Raw genomic sequence first — 25049 nt, 5'->3', positions numbered from 1 at the left:
GAGCAACACCAATGGCCATGCTCCTATTTATATACACCAGCAACTGTCAAATCTAACGGATAATAGGTTTTTTTTTTCTTTACTAACTACCAACTTCACCAATAGTGTAGTTTGAAGTGATTTTTTTAACAGTTTAACACATTATTAAATCATTTTTATATTCTTAATGTGATATTTTAATTTATTTTTTGGCCACCACCCTTTGCCACGTCATTGAATATACGGACCTGATACTCTATCCATCAAAATTTATAGTACTATCTTACAACTACTTTTATTAATATTTTATTTAATAATTTCATTTATATTTTAATTAAATGATTTTATTTTATTAATATATAGAGTTTTTAAATGGAAGCAAGAGAAAATGTAGGTTTTCAAGCTTGTTTTTTCCTTTAATTTATGCTTTGTTTTCTTGTATTTGCCTTTTGAACAATTTTTCTTACACACTTCACACCTCTTTATAATAATATTTTAAATTAAAAATAAATAATATTATTAAATATTAATTTATTAGTATATTAGGTGTATGTTTTTATTGAATACAGTGCCAACATAGCACCCATTTGCCTTCACATAGCTTCTTCATTAATTTCATCATCCAATTCATTTTCTTACACAATATAAATATTTAAAATTAATTTTTTTCAGTCTTTCAGATTTACATCTACTGCATATCTTTCCTGATCTATTGGAAGTTGTGAAGATTTATGGTAGACTCAAACTTCTATAGTTATTAATTAATTGCATTGTATAGACAAAATCATTAAATAAATATATTTTTCTTATATTTTTTAAGTATTTTTTAGATTTTTTAAATAATTACAGTAAAAAAACTGTTTAATTGTGTCATTATTAATATTGTTTTTACTTAACAAATAAATTAATTTGTAGGCTCAATATGAAGTTCTACACAAAAATAATTGTAATTGAAAGTGATTAGGGTTTATTTAAAAATATTTATTTATTTAGTGAATAAAATAAAGAGTGTTGTTGCATTGACTATTCTATCCATACTGAAATGCATTGATCATTTCTATGTAAAATCTGCCAAGTTTCTTATAATTTGCACTACTGTATTCAAATTTAGGTGAAATTTATAAATATCATTTGAGAAACATGAAAAATATCACTATTATCATAACAATTAATAATCTCCGTTTCTAAACTATGTTTTGATGTGCACCTTTTTTTATTTTATTTTACCCTTTTATATTTCTATTCATTAACTAATTTTTTAGTTTCTATTTTCTAAAAACTCTACCCATAAAAATAGAAAGAGTTTTTATTGTATAATTAAAATTATAATTTTAAAAAAATTATAACTTATGTTTTGCTATAATTTTATTTTAATTAAAAAAATTATGAAAACTTTCTATTACATAATTATAACATAATAAAATTAATAAAAAACAATATTTTTATAATGATCTTTTATTTATACTGTTTTTAATAACTTTAATATAAATTTTAGTAATATCTTCTATATTTATACTATTTTTTAATAACTATAATACTGAGTCAAGAGACAATCCATTAGAGAAAAAAACTCTCTTTTCAAAATACCATTATTAAAAATTATAAAATATAATAAAGTATTAATATACATAATTATATTATTAAACGAAAGTTGACGTAAAATTTTTAAAGGAGTGTCAAATATTATTTTTCTAAAGATATATCGTTTGTAATATTCAAGACGAATGATTTCGTTTCATTATTTAAGAACAAATAAAAAATATAAAACTTTTTAAAAGTGTAGAAAACATAAATTGAAAATATAGCTTCTTAAATTTGATAAATGAACGGAGTGAATCATTTAAGGTTGGTCATTTGGAATGGATCATCTCGAACAGGTCATTCAGGATCGATTACACAGATGGCTCACAATTTGTTATTAAAAAGTGCAAGACGAGCTCACTAATTTAACTTATTGATTCATTTAGTCTTGTTCGGTAGAACTCGTAGTTCATACGATTCAATTGGAGTAAGATAAATTGGTCTGTTGGCCCACATATATAAAAAAATAATTATTTTATTTTCTGAAAAAAAAAACATACCTTACTCATCCATGAATGTAACTTTTATTTTATTTTATTTTTAAAAATTGAATTTAATGTATTTTAAAAAAGAATATTTTAATCATCTAAAAAAGTTAATATGTTAAGAGTGAGTGTGAATTTAATTTTAAGAAAAATCTTATATTTAAAATTTGTTAATAAAAAAATAAGTTTCAATAATATATTTGATTAAAAAATTAATTATCTTCATTAAATCAAAACCTTTTAACAATCAGAATTTGAATTCATTTATATATAATTCTATGAACTGAAATAGGGATAAAATTTTATTTTTTTAATAATAAAAATAAATTTTTTATAACTAATAAAATCTATTTTATTTTTTAAAAATATTTTCTTGACATCCTTACACAAGACGAAACAAACGTCAAACAGATCTATAAAGGATTAATCAAATTGTATTGTCACTCCTATAAATGAATAATGTGAACAAAAAGTTGGTTTGAGAATATATATTAAACTAATGATGTATTTAAAATTTATTGGTGGGATAATTTTCAGGATATTAACTAAATCATTTGATATTAATTACTTTTTAATGATAAATATTTGATGAAATAAAAATTATAACCAAAATTGAATTTTAATGAATAAGAAGTAATGTTATGCATTTGTTAAATGGAGATTCAGCGTCTGTATGAATTTCATTTTAAAAGTTGAGTTGAAATTAATTGTAGTTAAAAAAATGTAATTTATTTAAAATATGTATGATAAAAAATGTTAAATATATTACAACAATGTTATGTATAATAATAGTTGGTTTGAGTCTTTTAACTTGAATTAATACAAGTAAGACGAGTGTGACAATTTTGATTTATATATAATAATTAGACTAATTTATTCATATATAATGATGTTTTTATTTAAATGCCATGTGATTATTTGCCAAATTAAAAGTATCTAACTTTTTATTATTTTTTAAGACAATGAAAAATTAAAACGTTATTTCAATATTTTAAAATTGTAAAAACTTATATTTTGAAGGTTATGTTCATTATTAGATTTAAGATTAAGCGAGGAATCTTTTATATCTTTAATTATGAATTGAATTTTAGTATTTTTAGAAGAATTTATGAACACTTAAAATAATTTTATATGATGAATTATTTTTAACATTCATAATAAATTATATATTTCGAAAATATTTTCGTTTAAAAACTAATTACATAAAAGTGAAAATAAAATTATATGTTATATACAGTAAAATACTGATACGTAAAAAAAACATGTTTTACATGAGATTTTGTATCTACGTGGATCCACCTATTCAACAAAAAAGAAGAAAAAAGACACGCTTCTCAGAACAGTGTCACAGACCTGTTTTCTTCTGGATGATACCATTATTATGAATTATTTAACTTCGTTTTTATTTTATGCCAACAAATTTTTTTAAAAAATCAAACAAAATAAAAATCCATATTAAAATCATAAAAAAGTTAAAAAAAACGCAATATATAATTTTATCATTACATATATTAACATCAACTTTGAAAAAAAAAGTAAATAATAGTTCAAAATTATATATATATATATATATATATATAGACGTAAATTATTTTTTTAAGATCATATATAATAAATGTGATATAAATTGACATAAAATAAATAAAAACAAAACGCGTTTAGAAAATATGATTTTAAAAAATAAAAGTAAATTAATGTGGACCCATTCAACACTTACATATGTGAATGCATCAGAAAAGCAAATTCCCACATGCTTTTTTTAGATAACTTATATTGTGCCTCCAATAAATAATTATCAATAATATTTTTAAAATTTAACCATACTTTCCATCTTAAGGCTTAATATTAAAATTTAACATATTATATTTTTATACTAAACAAAATTAAAAAAAAAAATCAACATCCTTTCTTTTATGTTTAAATATGAAAGAAATTGCATTGTTTTTAGAGATGCGAATATAATATTCCTCTCTTCTTACATCAAACGACAATAAATCACGTTAATATATGTATTATATTATTATTATCTTTTTTGTCTCTTATATATGATCAATGTAGTTTACGTGGCACAAGAATTATAGAAAATAAAAGGGTTTATATAATTAAATAATAAGGAGGAATTAATAATAAAAAAATGAACGTGTGGAGCACGAGGGTGAATATAATAATAATATAATATGTTAGCTTGCAATAGAAAATAGACACGAATATCACGAGTTTTTGGAAGAGCAAAACGACAGTAAAAAAGATCACGTGAATGGGTCCTAACCTTATCTTCCAGAGCATCGAAATGCTTCTCCATTAACACCCTTACACGTTTTAGGTTTATTATTATATTTTATTAATCATTTCTCAGTAGGTACCTTCTACTTTTTCTCCATGCATGCACTTCATGCTCATGCTTCTTCTTCACCCATCACCATTATCAAACTCTTTTTTCATCATTTTTTTTTTCTCAATGTCCACCTAATAATATAAAATATCAAATATACTTTGTACTGGTATGGTCCGATCATCGATTTTCCTGATCGAGAACTCAACGGACGATCAGATCGACCGACACACTTAAATCATTAATGCTCAAGTCAAGGTCAGTAAAGTTAAACTATTATTAAAAATTAGGTAATACAACTATAACTGTAATCCATTTCACTAATCAAACACAATAAGTTAAACTCATTAAAATAATATAAATAGCGCACATTCTAAAAAGAAAGGTACGTCATTATTACTTGTACACACCTGAGTATCGAATATTTTTTTTACTGACTTGAGCGTCTGCAGGTACCTTCCCCATTTAGTATTAGTATTCACGCGAAACTGAGAGTCGAAAGAGTAACGTGAAAACCAAGAGGATCACAAGAAAGTTTTAAGAACCTATCTGAAGAAAGGAAAAAAACGAAACCTTCAATAATTCTATAGATTTCATATTGCTAGCAGAATACATACTTTAATATTAGAATCGACAATAACAACTACAATATTATTTTAATTAATTAATATTTTTAATGTAAAAGATTTTAAAATAAAATTTTGATGAAACTACATCTCATTTTCTCCTCTATAGATATACTATAAAATAAAGTGAAAGCAACAACTCTGCGAATAACAACACATGGCTGACCAATGATGGAGGACAATGATAATTTTTTTTGTTTGTTTTAATATACATGGATAATTTAAAAAAGTATTTTACCAAATCAACTTTTGAATAAACTACACTGAAAAATCTAATAAAAAATAATTTAAAAAAGAAAGAGATAAATGGTGGACCACACCCAAAACCCTTATCTCTATTTTTTAATATCGACAAGATGGTTTCTAAAATCTTTTAAAATCATATCCAAACACCACGTGCTAGACACGAATAATTTCATAAAAAAATCTTCAAATTATTGTCTTTCAAAAAACAAATAGAGTAGTTATTATAAAAAAAAAATGTCATCATTGGATTCTAGATCATACGTATAAAGAAAAAAATATTAAAAAGATTATGTTTGATCTTTAAATTTTTTTATCATCAATAAAAATATCTTTGATAAAAGAAATTAAAGGTAGTTTTGTATTTTTTTTTATAGTTTTTAAGAAATTATTGATGGTGCAATGAAGGAATAATAATATTAATAATGGTGGCAGGTACAGAACACAGTGACGGTGAGCCACGAAAAGTAAAGTCAGACAAAACAAATTATTGTGCTGGGACCTCCTTTTTTATAAATATTTTTTATTTTATTAATTAAACATAAGATTTTATTATTTTATGGAAATTAGAGTATCAAAAGGTAATTTCCCTATTTATTACTACCTCTTTACTTCTAACTACAATATTTTTTTTCATTCATAAAATAATAAAAAATAATAGATAATATATCTGATTCTGTTTTTTAAGAAAATGAAACTATTTTAAACTCTCTTGAGTATAAATTAAAAGCATATTTTAATCAATAATTAAAGAGGAATATGAAGCAATAATAGAAGTGTTTTTGTTTATGTGGGGATGATTACCATAGACACGTGTCGACGTTCTATTTGATTAAATACCAACCCATGAATAGTATTTAGCTGTTGAAAGTAGCCTATGTGGGCCCCCCTTAGTAAAAGACTCAATTCCAGATTCACAATTTTTAAATTCTGTACTATACCATCGACATTACCTTTCTTATAAGAGACAATCATTACATAACGATCTTGAAAATATTACTGGAGGATATTTCAGAAAATGACAAAAATAATAATTAAACATAATATTAATTTTAAATTTATTTAATAAATATATCATATTATCAAATTAATATGAGATTAATTATAATATTTATAATTCAGGTTCTTTCATATATCTAGGTAAAAATTACATTTTAATAGCATTTATCTTTTTTAACTATTTAAGATGAATGACTTGAACGTTTTAGTATTTTTTTTAAATAAACATTTTTGTCTTGCACCAAAAGAGATCATCAATCACGATGAGGATATCTCGGAGGATACAAACTATTAGAAAAGAGAGGAGAACTTCTTGGTTCATACAAGAACAATTGACGTCCAAGTTAAGTTGAGAAGGACGTCAAGAAGATCTTAATGGTAACAACAAGAGACATGACAAATGATAGATAAAAATTAGTTGACACTCGAATGATCGATGCAGACCAAATGACCTTGTTAGCTGAGTTATAGAGGTTATGACAATTTTATTATTATGAAAAATGTTGATCAATTAATCAAACAAAAAAGGAAAATGCAGAAACAGCGTTACCTGAGTCATAAGGTGGAAGTCCATGTCTGCAATGGCTTTGGAAGTAAGTTTGAACAAGCCAAGAGAGGAGAAAGAATCAGAACTCATGATTCCGAATGGATCGTTAATGTTTACCTGTGTCTCTTCTTTTTCTTCTGCTTCATCTTGGGCCTGTGTTAGCGTGTTATCAATCAATCTTCACATTGTTCTTCTCCTTTTGTTTGTGTTCCCTCTTGTTTGGTCTTTTTCTCTTGCGAAACTTCTTCTTATTAATTTTGGTTTGGTCATCGCGTTCGGGCGAGCTGGTATCGTTGTCTTCTACTTCGACCATGACTGCTTCTGTGGTTTTTGGTCCTTCTAGCTCTTCAAAAATCATTAGGCGTTCCTTAAACCCTAGCACTTGTTGACCAAACTCAAGAAGTTGAATGTGAATTTTTATGTTTGATGCAATTTCTCCATTCAAATCTTCCCCTAATCTTAATTTGTTTGAAGATAATATGAAGCATTGAAAATATATGAGATGTATCATTGGAGATTCGACCTGGATTAGTCATGTTCTACATTAGGGAAACAATTTTTGTTTGAAAAACTATATGCGACTAAGTGGTTATCAGTCATTTTGGTCAGACTTTGCTTGAGCTCTTTCATGTTGGCGGTCATCTTTCTCTTGTTTTGCTTTGAAGACATGCACCAAGTTCTTCACAATCTTTTTTCCATGGCAATGACATCTCATTCGGCCTCGACCTGCTTCACCTCTAAAAAAAATCTATATGTAATGTCCTTAATTTATCCCTAACTAGGCATTACCTACCACTACAAAAAAATCATGAAATAGAAACCAATTTTTAGAGACCAAAATAATTAGTTACAATAAGAACTAAAATAGAGACAATTTTAGAAACTAAAAAAAAAATTGGTTTCTGAATTAGTTTATATTATTTTCTATTATTGTTAAATAGTTTCTAATTTGGTATCTAATTAGCAACTAAGGTTTTAACTACCAATTATTTAGTTTTTAAATTTGGTAGCAAAAACCTTGGTTGCTAATTAGATACCAATTTAGAAACTATTTAACAATAATAGAAACTAATTTAGAAACCAAATTTCTTTTTAGTTTCTAAAATTGTCTCTAATTTAGTTACTATTGCAACTAATTATTTTGGTTTCTACAAATTAGTTTCTATTCCATAATTTTCTTGTAGTATACATGATCATTATTACTATCATTAATATTTTTATTATTATAATTATTATTTTTTATTAATGTTATTAATAATTAGTTAACGAAAGAAATCAAAACAAATCTTATAACCACAACCACTAGATCAGAAAAATATTGTTGTCATATCATCACCATTGTTACCTTTTATTTTTTTATTTTATTTTTATTATTATCATTATTATTATTGATAATATTATTGTTATTAATAAATAGTAATATTAATAATTTGATTATTCATATTAATAATAATAAGATTATTAATAATAATAATACTAGTAATAAAGTAATAATAACATTATTATTATTAAAAAATAAAAAATAAAAATCCTTCTGCTAATAATAGTAATAAAAAATAATGATATTATTAATAATAATAATAATATTAATTACAAAAATAATTCGTATAAAATAACTAGACGCATTATCCATTATCATAATATATATTATGTAACGACTAGATGTATTGTCTACTATAATAATTCGTAATTCGTATGTGATGACTAAATACATTATTATTATTAATTTTATTATTATTTTATTAATAATATTATTATTACTTTTAATAACATTGTCATTATTATTTTTATTAATAATATTAATAATACTTTAATATTAAAAATAATAGTAATGTTATTATTGATAATAATAAGAATAGAATTATTGATAATATGGATAATAAAATTATTATTAATAATAACATTAATATTATTATTACTACTAATAATATTATTATTAATTCGTAACATTAATATTAATAATATTAATATTAACAGTAATAAAATTATTATTATTAATTCGTAAGCAAAATCCTGTTAAAATTATCTATATACACATATGTAATAATTTACTAATAATTTGTATTTGTAAGTAATAGTCGATATGTAATATTGAATTTATTTATGGATAAGGATTTATGGGTAGTATCTATATGTAATGCTAAATTTATTTATTGAATTATATCCGTATATAACAATTCGTAGTTAAATTTGAATTTTCTTATAATTATTTCTGTAACTAACAAACAAGAATAATTAAATGTGAAACTAATCCTAAATCAACTCAATAATCATATTCAGACTAATACGATGTTAATTACAACATTCTCACTTATCTAGGTCTATCTATGTTGAGGTCCAATGCAAATCTCTTAATAGGTTTTCTTAGAACAAATAAATGTTACATTTTAATAGCATTTATCCAATATCAACTACCTAAGAAAATTGACTTGAGTGAATTGGAGTAACTTTTGTAAGTGCACACCCTCATACTACATCAAAAGTGATATTCAAAACTATGAGAAATGAGATCTTCTCAAATTATACAAGAAAAAATTAGAACAAATTGATTCTAAAGTAACTTTGAATTCATTTCTTGATTAACATATACAAACTCTGATAAGAGAATTATTAAATAAGACAAAAGTAAGCATTAAGATTATGTAATTTTTTATACACTCTTAACAAGATAATAATATGTATTGGTTAGAGTCGGACGATCCTATAACCCTCTGATATCTGATGTCTCTTGATCTTATAACCCTCCATATCGGATGTTGCTCGAATGACTAATGTGAATACATCAAGGTAAAAAGGAATACACGATTAGTTTGAGTTATACAACTTATTAATGATAAAGCTGATTACAACGGTATAAATAAGTACATAACAACATCCAAATATAGAATACTCACTTACGCATCAAAAAACTTTTTGCAGGTGCACACCAGACCGCGAGATTCGAAGCCTACACGTGAGAAGAAAAATACGATCGAACAAGAAGAATTAATTATCCAACTGATAACAGATAGTGTCTTATCCCCTTACAATTACATAATATAATAATGATAAATCATATTAATCACAACCATAGTCAACAGACTATTAATAATAATGGTGATATAGCAAGGATGATTGAGAGTGAGGATGGAGGAAGCAAGGAGCTTGTCTTTTATAATAAAAAATAAATCATTTGCTCACTTTACATATCTTTCAATCACTAAGTTCACCTCCCTTTCTATTTCCTGTTTGCTAGCCTAAAAGTAAGGACCAATGTGTTCTTGGTAAACAAAACGCGTAAAATAGTATTTATATCTCTCAACTTAAACACAATTATTATCCTCTAATAAAATCTAAAACTAACCAACATACTTTAAATACATGACTAGTTAAATTAAAACTTAACTATACATGTAACTCATTATATCTGAATTATTATAGTTATTTAAAAAATAAAAATGCCATGAAATTGACATTTTAAAAGTAGTGGACCTGAAAAACTTGTACTATAATTTTTGTGGTTGAAAAATTAATAAAATGACTTATTTAGAAAAATAAATTTTTTCTTCTTGGCATCTTTCTAAATTGTTCTGATTCCCTCAAGATTTGGACTCGACGTGATTATCCATGGCCGATCATAGATAGAATAAGATTATAATTATTTCAAATTAGTTGTTAATTTTTCTTGATCGGATTGAAAACTAGACGCGTACATCAACACTTATCACTTCAAAGTTAGATTTTACCACCATTAAATAAAGACATTTGATTGCTTAAATTTTAATTAAGTGTATAAGTTTGATTGTTCGATTAAGTATATATGTTTAAAAAAATTTATTCAAAAATATTTCTAAAATAAATATTTTTTTTATTAATTACAATTATATTGTAAATAAGTTAATTTAAAAAAAAAACATTATAAGAGAACTAGTTTATACGTAATCTAATTTTATGTTAGGAAGAATTTATTTTTTTAATTTTTTTTTTGGAAAATATTAAAATATTTTCATACGGGCTTATTAATGATGAAGTGAGCCTTGTGTTATTTTTATGACAAGAATGATGAGATTAAGAGATAAATCTTATAAGCTTCCTCTATTATAACATGGGCTATGATATATATGTAAAAATTAAGATTTTGGAATTATAAAATAAAAATAAAATTATTATTTTTTTCCTAAAAATGACTCCTCCAATAAATCAATAAAAAAAATAATATTAAAATAGAGTCCCGTAATATTTTAATACATGTGATGTATGACCAAAATATATTAAAGATAATAAATATCTTGAAATAGTTCTAATAAAACACGTGCCTCAAAACACAATTACAAACATAAACTATTAATTCACCTTATCTAGTTTACGACCTAAACCATGTATGATATTATATACAAAACTCGTGATTAGCTCATACAACCAAATTATTATATTAAAACCAATCTTGAAAATAATTAACATCATTATTAATAATAGTTATTGATTATTATCGATTTTGAGTAAAAAAAATAAATATAAGATCCTATCTGATTTGATGTTAAAATATTTTTCGATTGGATTGAATTAAAAAAAAAACTGATTAAAATCTCAAACCCCAACTTGTAAGAGGTGGAAATGATTCCCATTGCAAATGATGTTAGTTTTTTGGGATTTTTTTTTTTGCATTGAAGGAATAAAAGTGAAGAGTATTATAAAGTAATGGAGAAATTAGTATAATATTAAGAGTAACAGAGTCCACTTGACAAAAACTAAGGAATAATTAATGATGTTAAACTGGTTTATGATCGTGGTTACGCCCGCCACATGGCTTAATCGTGATTTGAATGAGTAAAGGAATAAAAAAAACAAAAAAAACATGTGTTTGGGTTTAGTGTGTTATAGTTGAGGTTGATGTCTATAAATAAGAAGGTTGTTTGGTTGTGTTGTTCATTCATCGAAGAAGAGTGTTTGGTTGAAGAAAAGAAGTTGAAAAAATGTTAGGAGGAATTTTCGGAAACAAGGGTCAGAAGATAAAGGGGAATTTGGTGCTTATGCGAAAGAATGTGTTGGACATCAACAGCATCACCAACCCTGCCAACGTTGTTGACACCGTCTTCGACATCTTCGGCTCTGCCATCGACACTGTCACTGCTTTTGCCGCCTCCATTTCTGTCCAACTGATCAGTTCTACCAAGACTGATGGTAATAACTCACTCACTCGTCTTCATCTCATATTAGGTTTTCATTATGTCCAGCTGCACACCAATTATAATATCTCTTATAATAGATATTATAAAAACGACACAATGATTAAGTTCACTTACTAAATATGTGTCTAGTCAGCCCAATTCAATTGGTCTTGTCTTCATATCCAACCATATCAATTATAGATAAAGATTTTTTTTTATGTTATACAAACTTGATCTAATGATTCGCTCTTGTAACGATATAAAAAAATTATTAAATAATAATCAAATTTAAAGATAAAAAATAATTAATTTAGAGATTAAAAAATTATTGATATCTAATGTAGTTTTTATTATTAATAAAATATTATAAAATAATTTTTAATATCTAAATTAGCTACTCAAATTTTAGTTATTAATATTTTAGATTTTAATTAATCTCTAGAAAAACTAATAGACACTAATTTAGAACGTAGTAGTTAAAATCTTGATAATTAATAGTTGAATATCAATTTAGATTTTTAGTGTTAGAACGAGTTAAATTTAAAATCTATTTCTGAGTATAAAGTGATTTAATAAAGTTACTCAATATTTTATTTTAATATGGTTACTCACTATAAAGAATCCAAGACTTCATTAAAATGTTTCATACTAAAACTTCAAATGTTAGTATAATTTTTTTCTACATGTTTAATGATCACGTATCAGTTATACTTTCATTTAATTACAAATCGTGAATTATCATTATTAATAAGATGATTATACTAAAAAATAATTAGTTTATTATTATTATTATTATATATTACGTGTAAAGCTGTTTAATATTTTGAATGCATAGACTTACCTTTCTCATACCATGCATCAATAAAATAATACATCTTTCATCACGCAAATGCTTTTTTAATAATAACAATAGTCATGTATTATGTCATGAAACTAATATAATATATGCTTATAGTATAATAATTCAACTTTCATTAGGTAAATGCTTTCCCAATAGAAACAAAACTTATTTTAGTAATACCTTCTTTAATTATGTCATGAAAACGATTAGTTGACTTTTGTTGGCCGAAGGATACTGATACATACTATGTGTAGTAAAATATACGTACACATCTACATAAAACAAAATACAGATATATTTTATAAACATTAATATATATTATGAAAGTGTGATAGATCTGACTTGTTTCTTAATTAAATAATTTATTTTCTTAATCATTTCAACAATATGAGAATAATAAATTTGAAAAATGCTAATTTTTGTGTGTGAAATTTGATACAGCACTAGGGAAAGGAAAAGTTGGAAGTGCTACAAAGTTAAGAGGGCAAATATCTTTGCCAACCTTGGGAGCGAGTGAAGAAGCATACGATGTTAGCTTCGATTGGGACGCTGATTTTGGAATTCCTGGAGCATTTTACATCAAGAATTTCATGCAGAATGAGTTCTACCTTAAGTCTTTCACTCTCGAAGACATTCCCAACTACGGAACCATTCACTTCATATGCAACTCTTGGGTCTACAATTCTAAAAAGTACAAGAGTGATCGCATTTTCTTTGCCAACAACGTAAGCTACTTCATATATCATCCTTTCTTGTTCAATTACATCGTCTATCGTCTATCCTCTATCGTGTTGAAGATTCTATATCTACTACAGTAGTATATAGTATCGTGTTGAAGATTCTATATCAACTGACTATATAGTAAATGCAAAACTTATAGTCGATTTTATAAGGTTGAGTTCGGTTTAATGCAGACATATCTTCCTAGCGAGACACCAGCTCCACTTCTGAAGTACAGAGAAGCAGAATTGAAGAATGTAAGAGGCGATGGAACTGGAAAACGTGAGGAATGGGAGAGGATTTATGATTATGATGTCTACAATGACTTGGGCAACCCAGATAAAGCTGCAGCATTAGCTCGCCCCGTTCTTGGAGGTTCTACCTTACCTTACCCTCGCAGAGGAAGAACAGGAAGAGCAAAAACCAAAAAAGGTTACTTTTCATGTTTCTCTTTTGTCCTAACTTGATGGGTTAAGGTTGTTCCTCTTAGGGTCCTAACATGTGTTCTGTGTTCCTCTAAACAGATCCTAACAGTGAGAAGCCCGACGACTTTGTTTACCTTCCAAGAGACGAAGCATTTGGTCACTTGAAGTCATCAGATTTTCTCGCTTACGCATTGAAATCTGTATCGCAAGATGTGTTGCCAGTGTTGACTGATGCATTCGATGGAAGTCTTTTGAGCCTTGAGTTTGATAACTTCGCTGAAGTGCACAAGCTTTATGACGGTGGAGTTACATTGCCTACAGGCTTTCTTAGCAAATACGCTCCTATACCAATTGTCAAGGAAATTTTCCGATCTGATGGTGAACAGTTCCTCAAGTATCCACCACCTAAAGTCATGCAAGGTATGCTACATACTTTGAACAAGAACAAAAGTTGTATACATCTTTATATGTTAGCAATGTAGTTCTGTTTTTTATTCAGTGTTCAGTCACATGGATGGACTTTTGAATTGTTGTTATTTGGTGCAGTGGATAAGTCTGCATGGATGACTGATGAAGAATTTGCAAGAGAAACCATTGCTGGTGTGAATCCTAATGTCATTAAGATTCTCAAGGTAAGCTTAATTTCAAAGTTGATATGCATATGTAACCAAAAGGTTGATTTAAGATTACTCATTGTGTGCTAAATTTAATGCAGGAGTTCCCACCACGTAGCACGCTGGACACTCAAGCCTATGGTGATCACACCTCTATCATAACGAAAGAACATTTGGAGCCTAAATTAGGAGGGCTCACTGTTGAGCAGGTAATGATATATATGAGTATCCAGTTTCACATTTCTTTGATGTGAATCCAATGAGTAGCAATTAGTTAATGAACTATACTTGGTTGAACAGGCTATCGAGAACAAGAAGTTGTTCATCTTGGATCACCATGACTATCTCATTCCATATTTGAGGAGAATAAATTCATCTACCACAAAGACTTATGCTACAAGAACCATCTTTTTCTTGAAAGATGATGGAACATTGGCACCATTAGCCATTGAGTTAAGCAAGCCGCATAGTCAGGGTGACGAGCATGGTCCTGTCAGCGAAGTCTATGTGCCTGCATACGAGGGAGTTGAAGCTTACATTTGGTTACTGGCAAAGGCTTATGTTGTTGTGAACGACTCATGCTACCATCAAATCGTTAGCCATTGGTAAGCTACTGTTAATTAGCATTAAGATCCATGTGATTAAGCTTGTTAATGTATGTACCTATAAATGATTAACGTAAACGTGAATGGCAGGCTAAACACTCATGCAGTTGTTGAACCATTCGTGATAGCAACAAACAGGCAACTGAGTGTGGTTCACCCTGTTTACAAACTCCTGTTTCCTCACTATCGTGACACCATGAACATCAATTCGCTTGCCCGCAAGTCCTTGGTCAATGCAGACGGTATCATAGAGAAAACATTCTTGTGGAGTAGGTACTCTATGGAAATGTCCTCTGTGATTTACAAGGATTGGTCTTTGGTTGATCAAGCCTTACCCAATGATCTCATCAAGAGGTAACTAATCTTTAAAAGTTTTTTAACAAATTAGTATAAAAAAAGGTCTCAGATTTCATACTAATGAATGTTATTTGGGTGGTCAGAGGAGTTGCAGTTGCAGATCCATCTGCTCCCCACGGTGTTAAGCTTGTGATTGAGGATTATCCTTATGCTTCTGATGGGCTAGAGATATGGGATGCCATCAAGTCCTGGGTGGAAGAGTATGTGGCGTTCTACTACAAGTCAGACGAGGCACTTCAGAAAGACCCTGAACTCCAAGCATGGTGGAAAGAACTAGTTCAGGTGGGTCATGGTGATTTGAAAGACAAGCCATGGTGGCCAAAGATGCAATCACGTGGAGATTTGGTTGCAGTCTCCACTACCCTGATTTGGATAGCTTCAGCTCTTCATGCAGCTGTTAACTTTGGACAGTATCCATATGGTGGTTTAATCCTGAACAGGCCAACTATTAGCAGAAGATTCATGCCTGTGGAAGGGTCTGCTGAGTATGCTGCATTGGCTAAGAATCCTGAGAAGGAGTTTTTGAGGACTATTACTGGGAAGAAAGAGACCCTGATAGACCTGACAGTGATAGAGATATTGTCAAGGCATGCATCTGATGAGATATACCTGGGAGAGAGAGATGGTGGTGACCATTGGACTTCTGATGCAGGGCCATTGGAGGCATTCAAGAGGTTTGGAAAGAAACTTGCAGAGATTGAAGAGAAGCTTGTGAAGAAGAACAATGATGAGACATTGAGAAACAGAACTGGGCCAGCTAAAATGCCTTATACTCTGCTGTATCCTTCAAGTGAAGAGGGGTTGACTTTCAGAGGAATTCCGAACAGTATCTCCATCTAAGTGCTTCATGAATGAACTTCCAAGCTTTTGAATAAATGTGAAATAGAAGGAATCTAATTCCTTCATCACTGTTGTATCATTAACTGCATATTCCAAGTTACTATATGTATTTCTGCTTCTTATTAATAATCAATGAAACTTGTCTTTTGTTTTGCATAATACAAAATAAAATGAAAGCAATTCTATTGGCATGCAAACGGAAAATAATGAATATATATAATAATGGATAAATTAATAATTAAATTATATGAAAAAATATTAAAATAATAATAAAAATTGTGATGTGGTTATATAAAAAAAATTGTAGATGTCAGTGACACAATTTTAATTTTACGAGAAGACCACTTGTGCCATATACTCTCGTCAATAAATTATTTCTTATTAGTTTTCATCTGAAAAAAAATTACTTCATTGTAAAAATATTGATATTATAACTTAATTATAATTATAATTATAATTATTAATTTTCCCTATTTTTTTTTAATTTTGTGGTTAAATTTATATCTTCAACTCTTTTTTTCAATTTTTCCACATTTCACTACTAATTTGTATATTTTTAATGTATTTGTTTTATAATTTCTAAATATGACCTACTATTCTTATATATTTACCAATTGCACAATACTGATTTTTTTATTTCACAATTAATATTTTTATATAAAAATACTTATACTAAAATATTGTATATTTTCAATATTTTTTTTTATAATTTCTAAAATATTACCTACTATTCTTATTTATTTATCAAATGTATAACACTAATTTTTTATTTCACAATTAATACTTTTATATAAAAATATTTATACTAAAATATCAAACATTAAAACACAATTATTTTTTAAATATGTAAAAAAAAACTACTTTAAATACCAATAATTTTAAAATTTTTAAAAATAATATATAAAATTTAGTTTATATAATAATTAATTATTTTTTATTTTTAAATTGATTTTTTATTTAATAATTTATTTAATGAAACTTTATACTTTAAATATTTTTTATCAAATAATTTAATAATTTAAACTTTAACGAGTATAATTAAATATTACATAATCTAGTTAATTTTAATACTAAATTTTAATTTATTTTAAATAGATTTAATAATTGAATAATTATAGGAAATACACGACTAAGTATACATATAAAAGTCCTCCGAGGATTACACGTTTTCAATTCAAATTGAAACGTTTTTAATATAAATTGAAAATAAATCAAATTACTGAAATTTAATAATAAAGTCATGTCACATAAACCAAATGGTGTCATAATTTCTTTGAAATCTACCACTCACAAACAAAAAGTATCACAATGCAAACAATAAACTACCGGTGATAAAGTTATTTTGGGCTTGTATTGGGTCCTTCTTTTTTTAACCCATCATGTATTCTGGCCCATGTTTTACTTCTTTATTTAATTTTATATAAGTTCACCCTTGTAATTGCTAAACACACCAATTTTGTGTTTCTTCCTCTTCTCGATCTTTCTTCTCTTTCACTTTCCCTTATGGTTCTTCAGTTCATGCCATTGTTGCTTTCTTTCTCTGTTTACAGAGAGCTTTTCACGGTGTTGAATGATTGTTTCCTTTTAATTACTGTGGGTGGGTGCCTTCACCTTTCTTCATCACAGATTCATCTGAACAACTGTATAACTGTATTAACACTAAGAACATCACTTATGTACAAAAACCAAGTGTCACCTACGACAGATGTTCTAAATTTTTCTGATATATTCGCATGTGTCATTCTTTTGTGTTATACTGACATCTGTGATGATTTTAATGATTTTAAGAGTCATTCTTATAGGTATCTTCATCTGTGTTTAGCAGTAATAATTTATATTTCTTATATGCTTTTAGTTTTAAATATATCAGTATAATACAAAAAGATTACTGATAACATCAACTTGCTCAATCTGCAGGTATATTACTAATGGTGACAGGAGCTAAACACAAACTAACTCCTATTATTTGCAAACAAAAACCAAATCGAAGGGCTGAATTACAACATATTTAAACACACAAGAAACACAACATAATTAAAACATTAGATAAGATGCAAGATTTATTGGATCTCTTTAGCCTTGCATCTTTTTTTATTGGAAAGAAGCAAAACACAGTAACTAAAGAGAAAGCACAGGCTCATTCAGATGGAAATGCTATTAGGAATTCCCCTGAAAGTCAAACCTTCGTCACTGGTAGGATGAAGCAAAGTGTAAGGCAATTGAACTGGTCCAACTCGATTTCTAAGTTTCTCATCAGTGTTCTTCCTTCCAAGTTTTTCCTCAATTTCCTTCAGCTTGTTTCCAAACTTTTGAAAGGCTTCCAAGGCTTTGGAATCAGAGGTCCAATATGGGTTGTCCCTTTGGCCAAGGTAGATCTCATCAGAGGCATGCCTTGACAACATCTCTATCACTGAAAGGTCAATCAGAGTCTGAAACTTTGATGTAATTGTTCTTAAATAGGCCTTTTGATGGCTCTTCACCATTTCTTCATATTCTGGTGTGCCTTGCTCAGGAAGCAACCGTCTAGAAGAAGTTGGGCGATTCAGAACAAAACCTGCATAAGGGTATTGACCAAAATTCACGGCTGCATGGAGGGCTGAACCAGTCCATATGATAATGGTGCAGACTTCAACAAGCTCCTCAGGTGTCTGCAACTTAGGCCACCATGGCTTGTCTTTCAAATCACCATGTCCTTTCTCCACAACTTCTTTCCACCAATGTTGGAGTTCAGGATCAGATTTGACATCATCTTCTTTTGCATAGTATAATGACACATATTCTTGGACCCATGACTTAATCACAGCCCATATCTCTAGTCCATCAACAGCATAAGGGTAGTCTTCTATCAAGAGACGAAGTCCATGTGGGGCTGATGGATCCTCAACTGCCACTCCTCTGAATCAAGCAAAATATATATATATACTTACATGCATCCATAATGCTTTGCAACAAAATATAAACCTATATTTCAAACCATTATTCGATCTTAATGTTATATGTTTGAAGAGATTTACTTACCTCTTGATAAGATCTGCAGGTAGTGCTTGATCAGTGAAAACCCAATTCTTATAAACCGCTGAGGACATCTCCACAGAATACTTTGAGGGCAAAAAGGATTTCTCTATTATGCCATCAGCATTAATTAGAGTCTGCCTGGCAAGTGCATTGATGTTCATGGTGTCACGATAATGAGGAGTTAGAAGCTTATAAATTGGGTGAAGGGCACTAAGCTGCCGGTGTGTTGCTATGACGTATGGCTCCATCACTGCATGAGTATTTAACCTATCAACAGAATACACATTTCATACATTAATTAGTATAATATGTTTCATATATATATATATATATATATATATATATACAGAGAGAGAGATCAGAGATTGAATTGTTGAATGCATTGAAATTTTTTGTACCAATGGCTCATGAGTTGATGATAGCAAGAGTCATTTACAACTACATAGGCTTTGGCTAGTAGCCAAATTGTACTTTCAACGCCTTCTTTTGCAGGTAAGATGACTTGACTGATAGCACCTGAGTGGTCCCCACCAGGATGTGGCAAGCTTAATTCGATGGCCACTGGCTTCAAAGTTCCATCTTCTTTCAAGAAAAGGATAGTCCTTGTGGCATAAGTTTTGGCATAAGTCTGATTTATCCTCCTTATATATGGCATGAAGATATCATGGTAATCTAAGACAAATAACCTCTTATTAGCAAGAGCCTGTTCCACAAATGAAATTCATATCAGAACAAAACTATTTTTTACTTTATGAAGTGGAAAAAAATTAGTACAATATGTTTACCTCATCCACTGTGTTTCCATCAAGATCAAGCACATCTGCTGTTATCTTACTGTTTTGATCACCATAGGTTGCAGGATCCAGATTGCTTTTTGGAGGAAACTCCTACCATTCATTACAGAAGAAAAAAAACTGTTCCTTAGGACTTAATACATCACTGGTGAACATCAAATTTGGTTTTGTAATCTGTTTTAGAAACAAGTGTTTAAACTCACTTCAAGACCACGAATCACATTAGGATTTACTCCTGCAATCATCTCTCTTCCAAATTCTTCATCGGTCATCCATGCTGACTTACTCACTGCCCAATAAACAAGTAAAATCTTTGTTAAAATGGAACCATATCAACATGCATAACGAGTTCTTCATCAATTGCATATGTTCAAAGTAGCATTCAAGATTTCAAGTATATATATATATGTGTGTGTGTGTGGAGTTCTTGATTTATATGTTTATCGCACCTTGAATGACGTGAGGTGTTGGAAACTTGAGAACTTGTTCACCATCGGTACGAAAGAGTTCTTTGACGACTGGTAAGGGGCTAATTGTGCTGATTACGTTTGTAGGAAGCTTAATTCCACCTTCACAGAGGTCACGAACATCTTGGAAGCTATCAAACTCTGTCGGGGTCAGGTTAAGGTCGAACACAGATTCGAAGGCTGGTAAGACAAACTGAGATATAGATTTTATTCCATTTGCAAGGAAATCCGAAGATTTCAAGTGACCAAAGTTTTCATCTCTTGGAACATAAATTTCTCCTGGCTTCTCACAATTCGAATCTGTTCAGTTCAAAATTCATTACAAAACAACAATATATCAAAAACTTCATCGTCTGACAAAGATAATAACGTTACAACATTACAAAGAATCAATATTTCAACGTATTAAAAACGTATTAAAAAGTGAATTTTAAGTTTAAAACTTTAGACTTAATCTCATAAAAATGGATTGAAAGTTAAGGTTTACACTTACATAGTTAAGTAAGTGGATTCAAACACAGAAGACTAACCTTTCCTTGTTGGATATCGACCAGTTCTTCCCCTACGAGGATAGGGATGAGTGGCAGAGCCTCCAAGAATAGGACGAGCGAAATCTTCATTGAGATCTGGATTACCCAAATCATTGTATACATCATAATCATAGATCCTATCATGTTCTACGCGTTCTCCAGTACCATCTCCTCTTAAATTCTTCAACTCCTCTTCTCTATAATGCACAAGTGCTGCTGGTGTCTCACTTGGAACATAACTCTACATTACATCAAACGAGTTTTATATAACTCTTAATCAGTGTGAAATTAAGCAAAGAAATTCCCATTAGAGAGGGTCTAATAAACTACTTATATTCTGAATTTGAATAGCAAACTACATACATGGTTGGCAAAGAATGTGCGCACGCTCTTTTTGTAAATGTTAGCGTTGTAAATCCATGAGTTGCAGACAAAGCGAATGGTTCCTTGATTTGGAACGTCTTCAAGAGTCAAACTCTTGAGGTAAAACTCAACTTGCATGTAATTCTTGATGTGAAATGCAGCAGGGATTCCCATGCTTCCGTCCCATTCAAAACGAACATAGAATGCAGACTCTCCCGCTCCCAAAGTTGGTAACGAAGTAATGATCCCTTCAATGAACGTGTCCTTTCCAACTTTTCCTTTTCCATTTTCTGCAACACATAGCACTCACAATATCAAGTCACAGATCATATATATGAAACAATAACAAAATCATATACAGTAGAACACTGGTTGATTTTCATCAGAAGTTACTTGAAAGTGATGCTTATTAGTTAACAAATTAGCTTAACTTTTGATATAGATGAAGATGGAAAAAATTGAAAGGAAGAAGAAACTGTTTAACCATCAGATTGAGTGGCACTGATGAGCTGGAGAGAGACACTTCTGCCTAAGAAAGCAGTGAGGGTGTCAACTGTTGAACCAACAACGCCGAGACCAGTTCCAATGACTCCACCAACGTTTCCTTTGGTGAGATCAGAGACGGAGTTGAAGTCCAACACATTCTTGCGCATCAGCACCACTGTCCCTTTGATCTTGTTATGGCCTTGCCCTCCTGGGTTCAGGATTCCCGACACCCCTGGAACTTGAAACATCTTTTCAAAAACCTACCAACACCACTGTTTTTATTTCCCAGAACTAGGAAACAAAACAAGAACAAGAAAAAGAAGAAAGCCTGTGTCTGTTGTGACCAAACCAAAACCTAGCTTTGTTATTTATAGCTAGCTGTGTGCATTAACTATCAAGAATTACATTTTAAAATGTAAAATGTTTTAATCTTTACAACATCTCTTAACATTAATGATGCTGTTTGTTGAAGTTTAACAATTGTTTGATCCTAAGGATATGTGCGTGATAATTTAGAGATGCATGTCCCAGATAAGGATGAGCATGCACGAGTCCTGAAAATGCAAGGTGTCACACAGAATCCATGCAGAAAGGACAAAAAACCATGCATGAACACAGAGTATGAGTGTGCATGTGGTTCGTTTGACGTGAAGGGCAAGTGTCAAATTGGGAAAGCTTTCAAAGGTGACACATCCCAAATGAATTTATAGCAATATATAACTTTATTTTTTGTTTTTATCAGTTTAATCTTTAGTTTTAAAATGATGACCTATTAATGTGTTTAATTAGTTGTTTATCTTCTACAAAGCTCTTGTAATAATGTGATTTCTCCAACTTCTTGATTCTTGTGTCTGTAAATTGATTTTGATATTGGCTTTAAATTCTTAAGCATAATTTTAGATGCATGATTAAACTAAGTTAAGTAATTTTTCATCTTTCATTTATGTTAAATTTTTTATTTCTAAGCTTTTTAATATCTTTTATACCTAACTTGTAATATTTTATTCAGGTTTTTAATAGTTATCTTTTACTTTCAAATTAGCCCTATTTACATGTTAATTTTGATTGCGTCTTTACAAAAAAATAAAAATATGTGAATAAAAACACACAAAAGTTATTAGAAATATGAATTATTATACGGAACAATTTCGAAGGTATAAAGTTTTATTTATTTTTATATAGAAATGAGTTGTATTAAGTCTAATTAATTAATCTTTTAAGCAAACTTATGAGATAAAATTGTCTTTACTTTTATATTATAAATTAGTTTAATCTGAGATTTTCAACACCTTATCTCTCATACTAAATTACATAAATGTAAAATTATCTCATAAAGACATAAATATATAGTATATGACATTATATTTATTGGTGATTCGATATGATAGCATAATAAATTTTAAGAGTCTTAAAGTAAATTTTGATGTATATTAAAAAGATATATAATTTTGTAGATCACTTTCTTTAACTTGCATTCAAGTGTCAGTGGTTGATGTACATAAACTGTTTGTTCCAAGTTGCCAAAGAGATGTATCAATGGTCATTATGAAAAAATAACTTGGGTGAGAACAAAAATTGTTGTTGGTTTTACTACAAAACTTGGTTTTAAAAACCCATTTGCAACATTGTTGCATAAGCAGGAAGAGGAGTAAGAGAGCATGTATATTTGCAGCATGGCATCATACTCGATTTGCAATGGCATGAAACCAATCTGGATTAGTAAAAACTTGTTTAAAAGAAATAGGTTCATAAAAAAGAATGAGCAGTAGTAAAACTAAAATTGGGCCATTACTTAAAAGAAGAAAAGCCCAAGAAATACTCTGCATCATTTTTCTGTTGCTCTTTAATAAATGTTTAGTGTTCTTCATAAACAAAAAGCCTGGCGATGAGATGGAGGGTTCTTTTGTCCCTCTATTTTTCCTTGAAAAAAAAATTATACTTTTTAACATTCTTTAAAAACACTCACTTTGAATCAATTTTAATAATGTAATAGCATATATTAATATTTTAAATTAAAATTGAAAAATATAATTAAAGTATTAGTATATTGATTATTAAGTGCTTTTTTTTATTGGTGAGTACAAAGGTGTTTTCCGTTTATAAGAGCAGCTGGCAGGAATAATTGGAGCCGAATGGTTAAAATCTTTTGTAGGAATTCCTTATAAGAGTTCTTAAATCATTTTATTTTCACAGTATTTTTGTTATTACTTTTAAAAAACTTATTTTAAGAAACTTAACTTCAATTCTATTCTAATGATAATAAACTGTTTCCAACGGATTTGGGAGGATTTGGGAGCTAAAGAAAGATTCTTTTTGCCTCTACCTTCGGTTACTCGCTCTCCAAGCTTCCTACTTCACTTTCCTTCTCTCGGTCGTCATGTTCCACAGACAGGAATAGTACCTACAGAAGGCACAAAAGACACTCCCACACTCAAGTCAATCAAGAATAACACTCAAGTGTCAGAATACGGTAGATAATGACGTACCTTTCTCCTTAGTAACACTCAAGTGTCAGAATACGATAGATAATGACGTACATTTCTCCTTAGAATGCACGCTATTTATATTACCTTAATGTACTTTCATTGGTGGACCAGATTAAAAAGTTGATTCATATTTAAGATTGCATTAAACAACTCTTAGTTATGAATTAACCCTGCTGACTTAATCAACCCATGCCTCGTCACCACGATCAATCACGTGTCATCATGTGACCTTCTAACCAAGGTTAGGTGGTTAACTAGTCAAAATTGCCCAGTAGTACATAAACTTTAACAAACTCACATTTTTATATTCAATTATATGTCAAATAAATTTTACTAGAAGATATGTTTAATTTTAATTAAAAAAATGATTTCTATTTTGAAGGAATTATTTTTTATACAATAAACTTTTCTTTAATTAGTAAATTTATTTAAAAAATGGGTTTCTTAAAATCAAACTCATTAAGAACAAAAAAATCTTGCTGAGCAGCTAAAGCAGAACGCCAAGAGTTTTTTTTACACACTGTTTTCAGGTGAAAACAAGAAGATCAAGTGCAAATTTTCACTGTG

At 28.9% G+C, this 25049-nt stretch overlaps 2 protein-coding genes across 2 annotated transcripts; one reads left to right on the top strand and one right to left on the bottom strand.

Moving 5' to 3' along the window:
• The first annotated feature begins 11559 nt into the window (after positions 1-11559).
• LOC137835836 (linoleate 9S-lipoxygenase) lies at positions 11560-16512 on the top strand. The gene is made up of 9 exons (XM_068644548.2): positions 11560-11952; positions 13222-13505; positions 13695-13932; positions 14025-14345; positions 14472-14557; positions 14641-14748; positions 14840-15144; positions 15235-15498; positions 15585-16512. The coding sequence occupies exons 1-9, from the start codon at positions 11745-11747 to the stop codon at positions 16339-16341; spliced, it is 2571 nt and encodes an 856-aa protein (XP_068500649.2). The 5' UTR covers positions 11560-11744; the 3' UTR covers positions 16342-16512.
• A 1721-nt stretch (positions 16513-18233) lies between these two features.
• LOC137835827 (seed linoleate 9S-lipoxygenase-2) lies at positions 18234-22482 on the bottom strand. Its single transcript, XM_068644536.2, has 9 exons — positions 21995-22482; positions 21511-21800; positions 21148-21388; positions 20600-20917; positions 20354-20439; positions 20142-20243; positions 19755-20059; positions 19360-19623; positions 18234-19236 (listed from the first exon to the last, which is right to left on the bottom strand). Exons 1-9 carry the CDS (start codon positions 22242-22244, stop codon positions 18483-18485), a joined length of 2610 nt encoding a protein of 869 aa, XP_068500637.2. The 5' UTR covers positions 22245-22482; the 3' UTR covers positions 18234-18482.
• Positions 22483-25049: the final 2567 nt, after the last annotated feature.

Source organism: Phaseolus vulgaris, chromosome 5 (genome assembly GCF_051622355.1).
Source record: "Phaseolus vulgaris cultivar YP4 chromosome 5, ASM5162235v1, whole genome shotgun sequence".
In the NCBI taxonomy this organism is placed as follows: Eukaryota; Viridiplantae; Streptophyta; class Magnoliopsida; order Fabales; family Fabaceae; genus Phaseolus; species Phaseolus vulgaris.
This window is presented reverse-complemented; position numbering and strand designations above follow the sequence as displayed.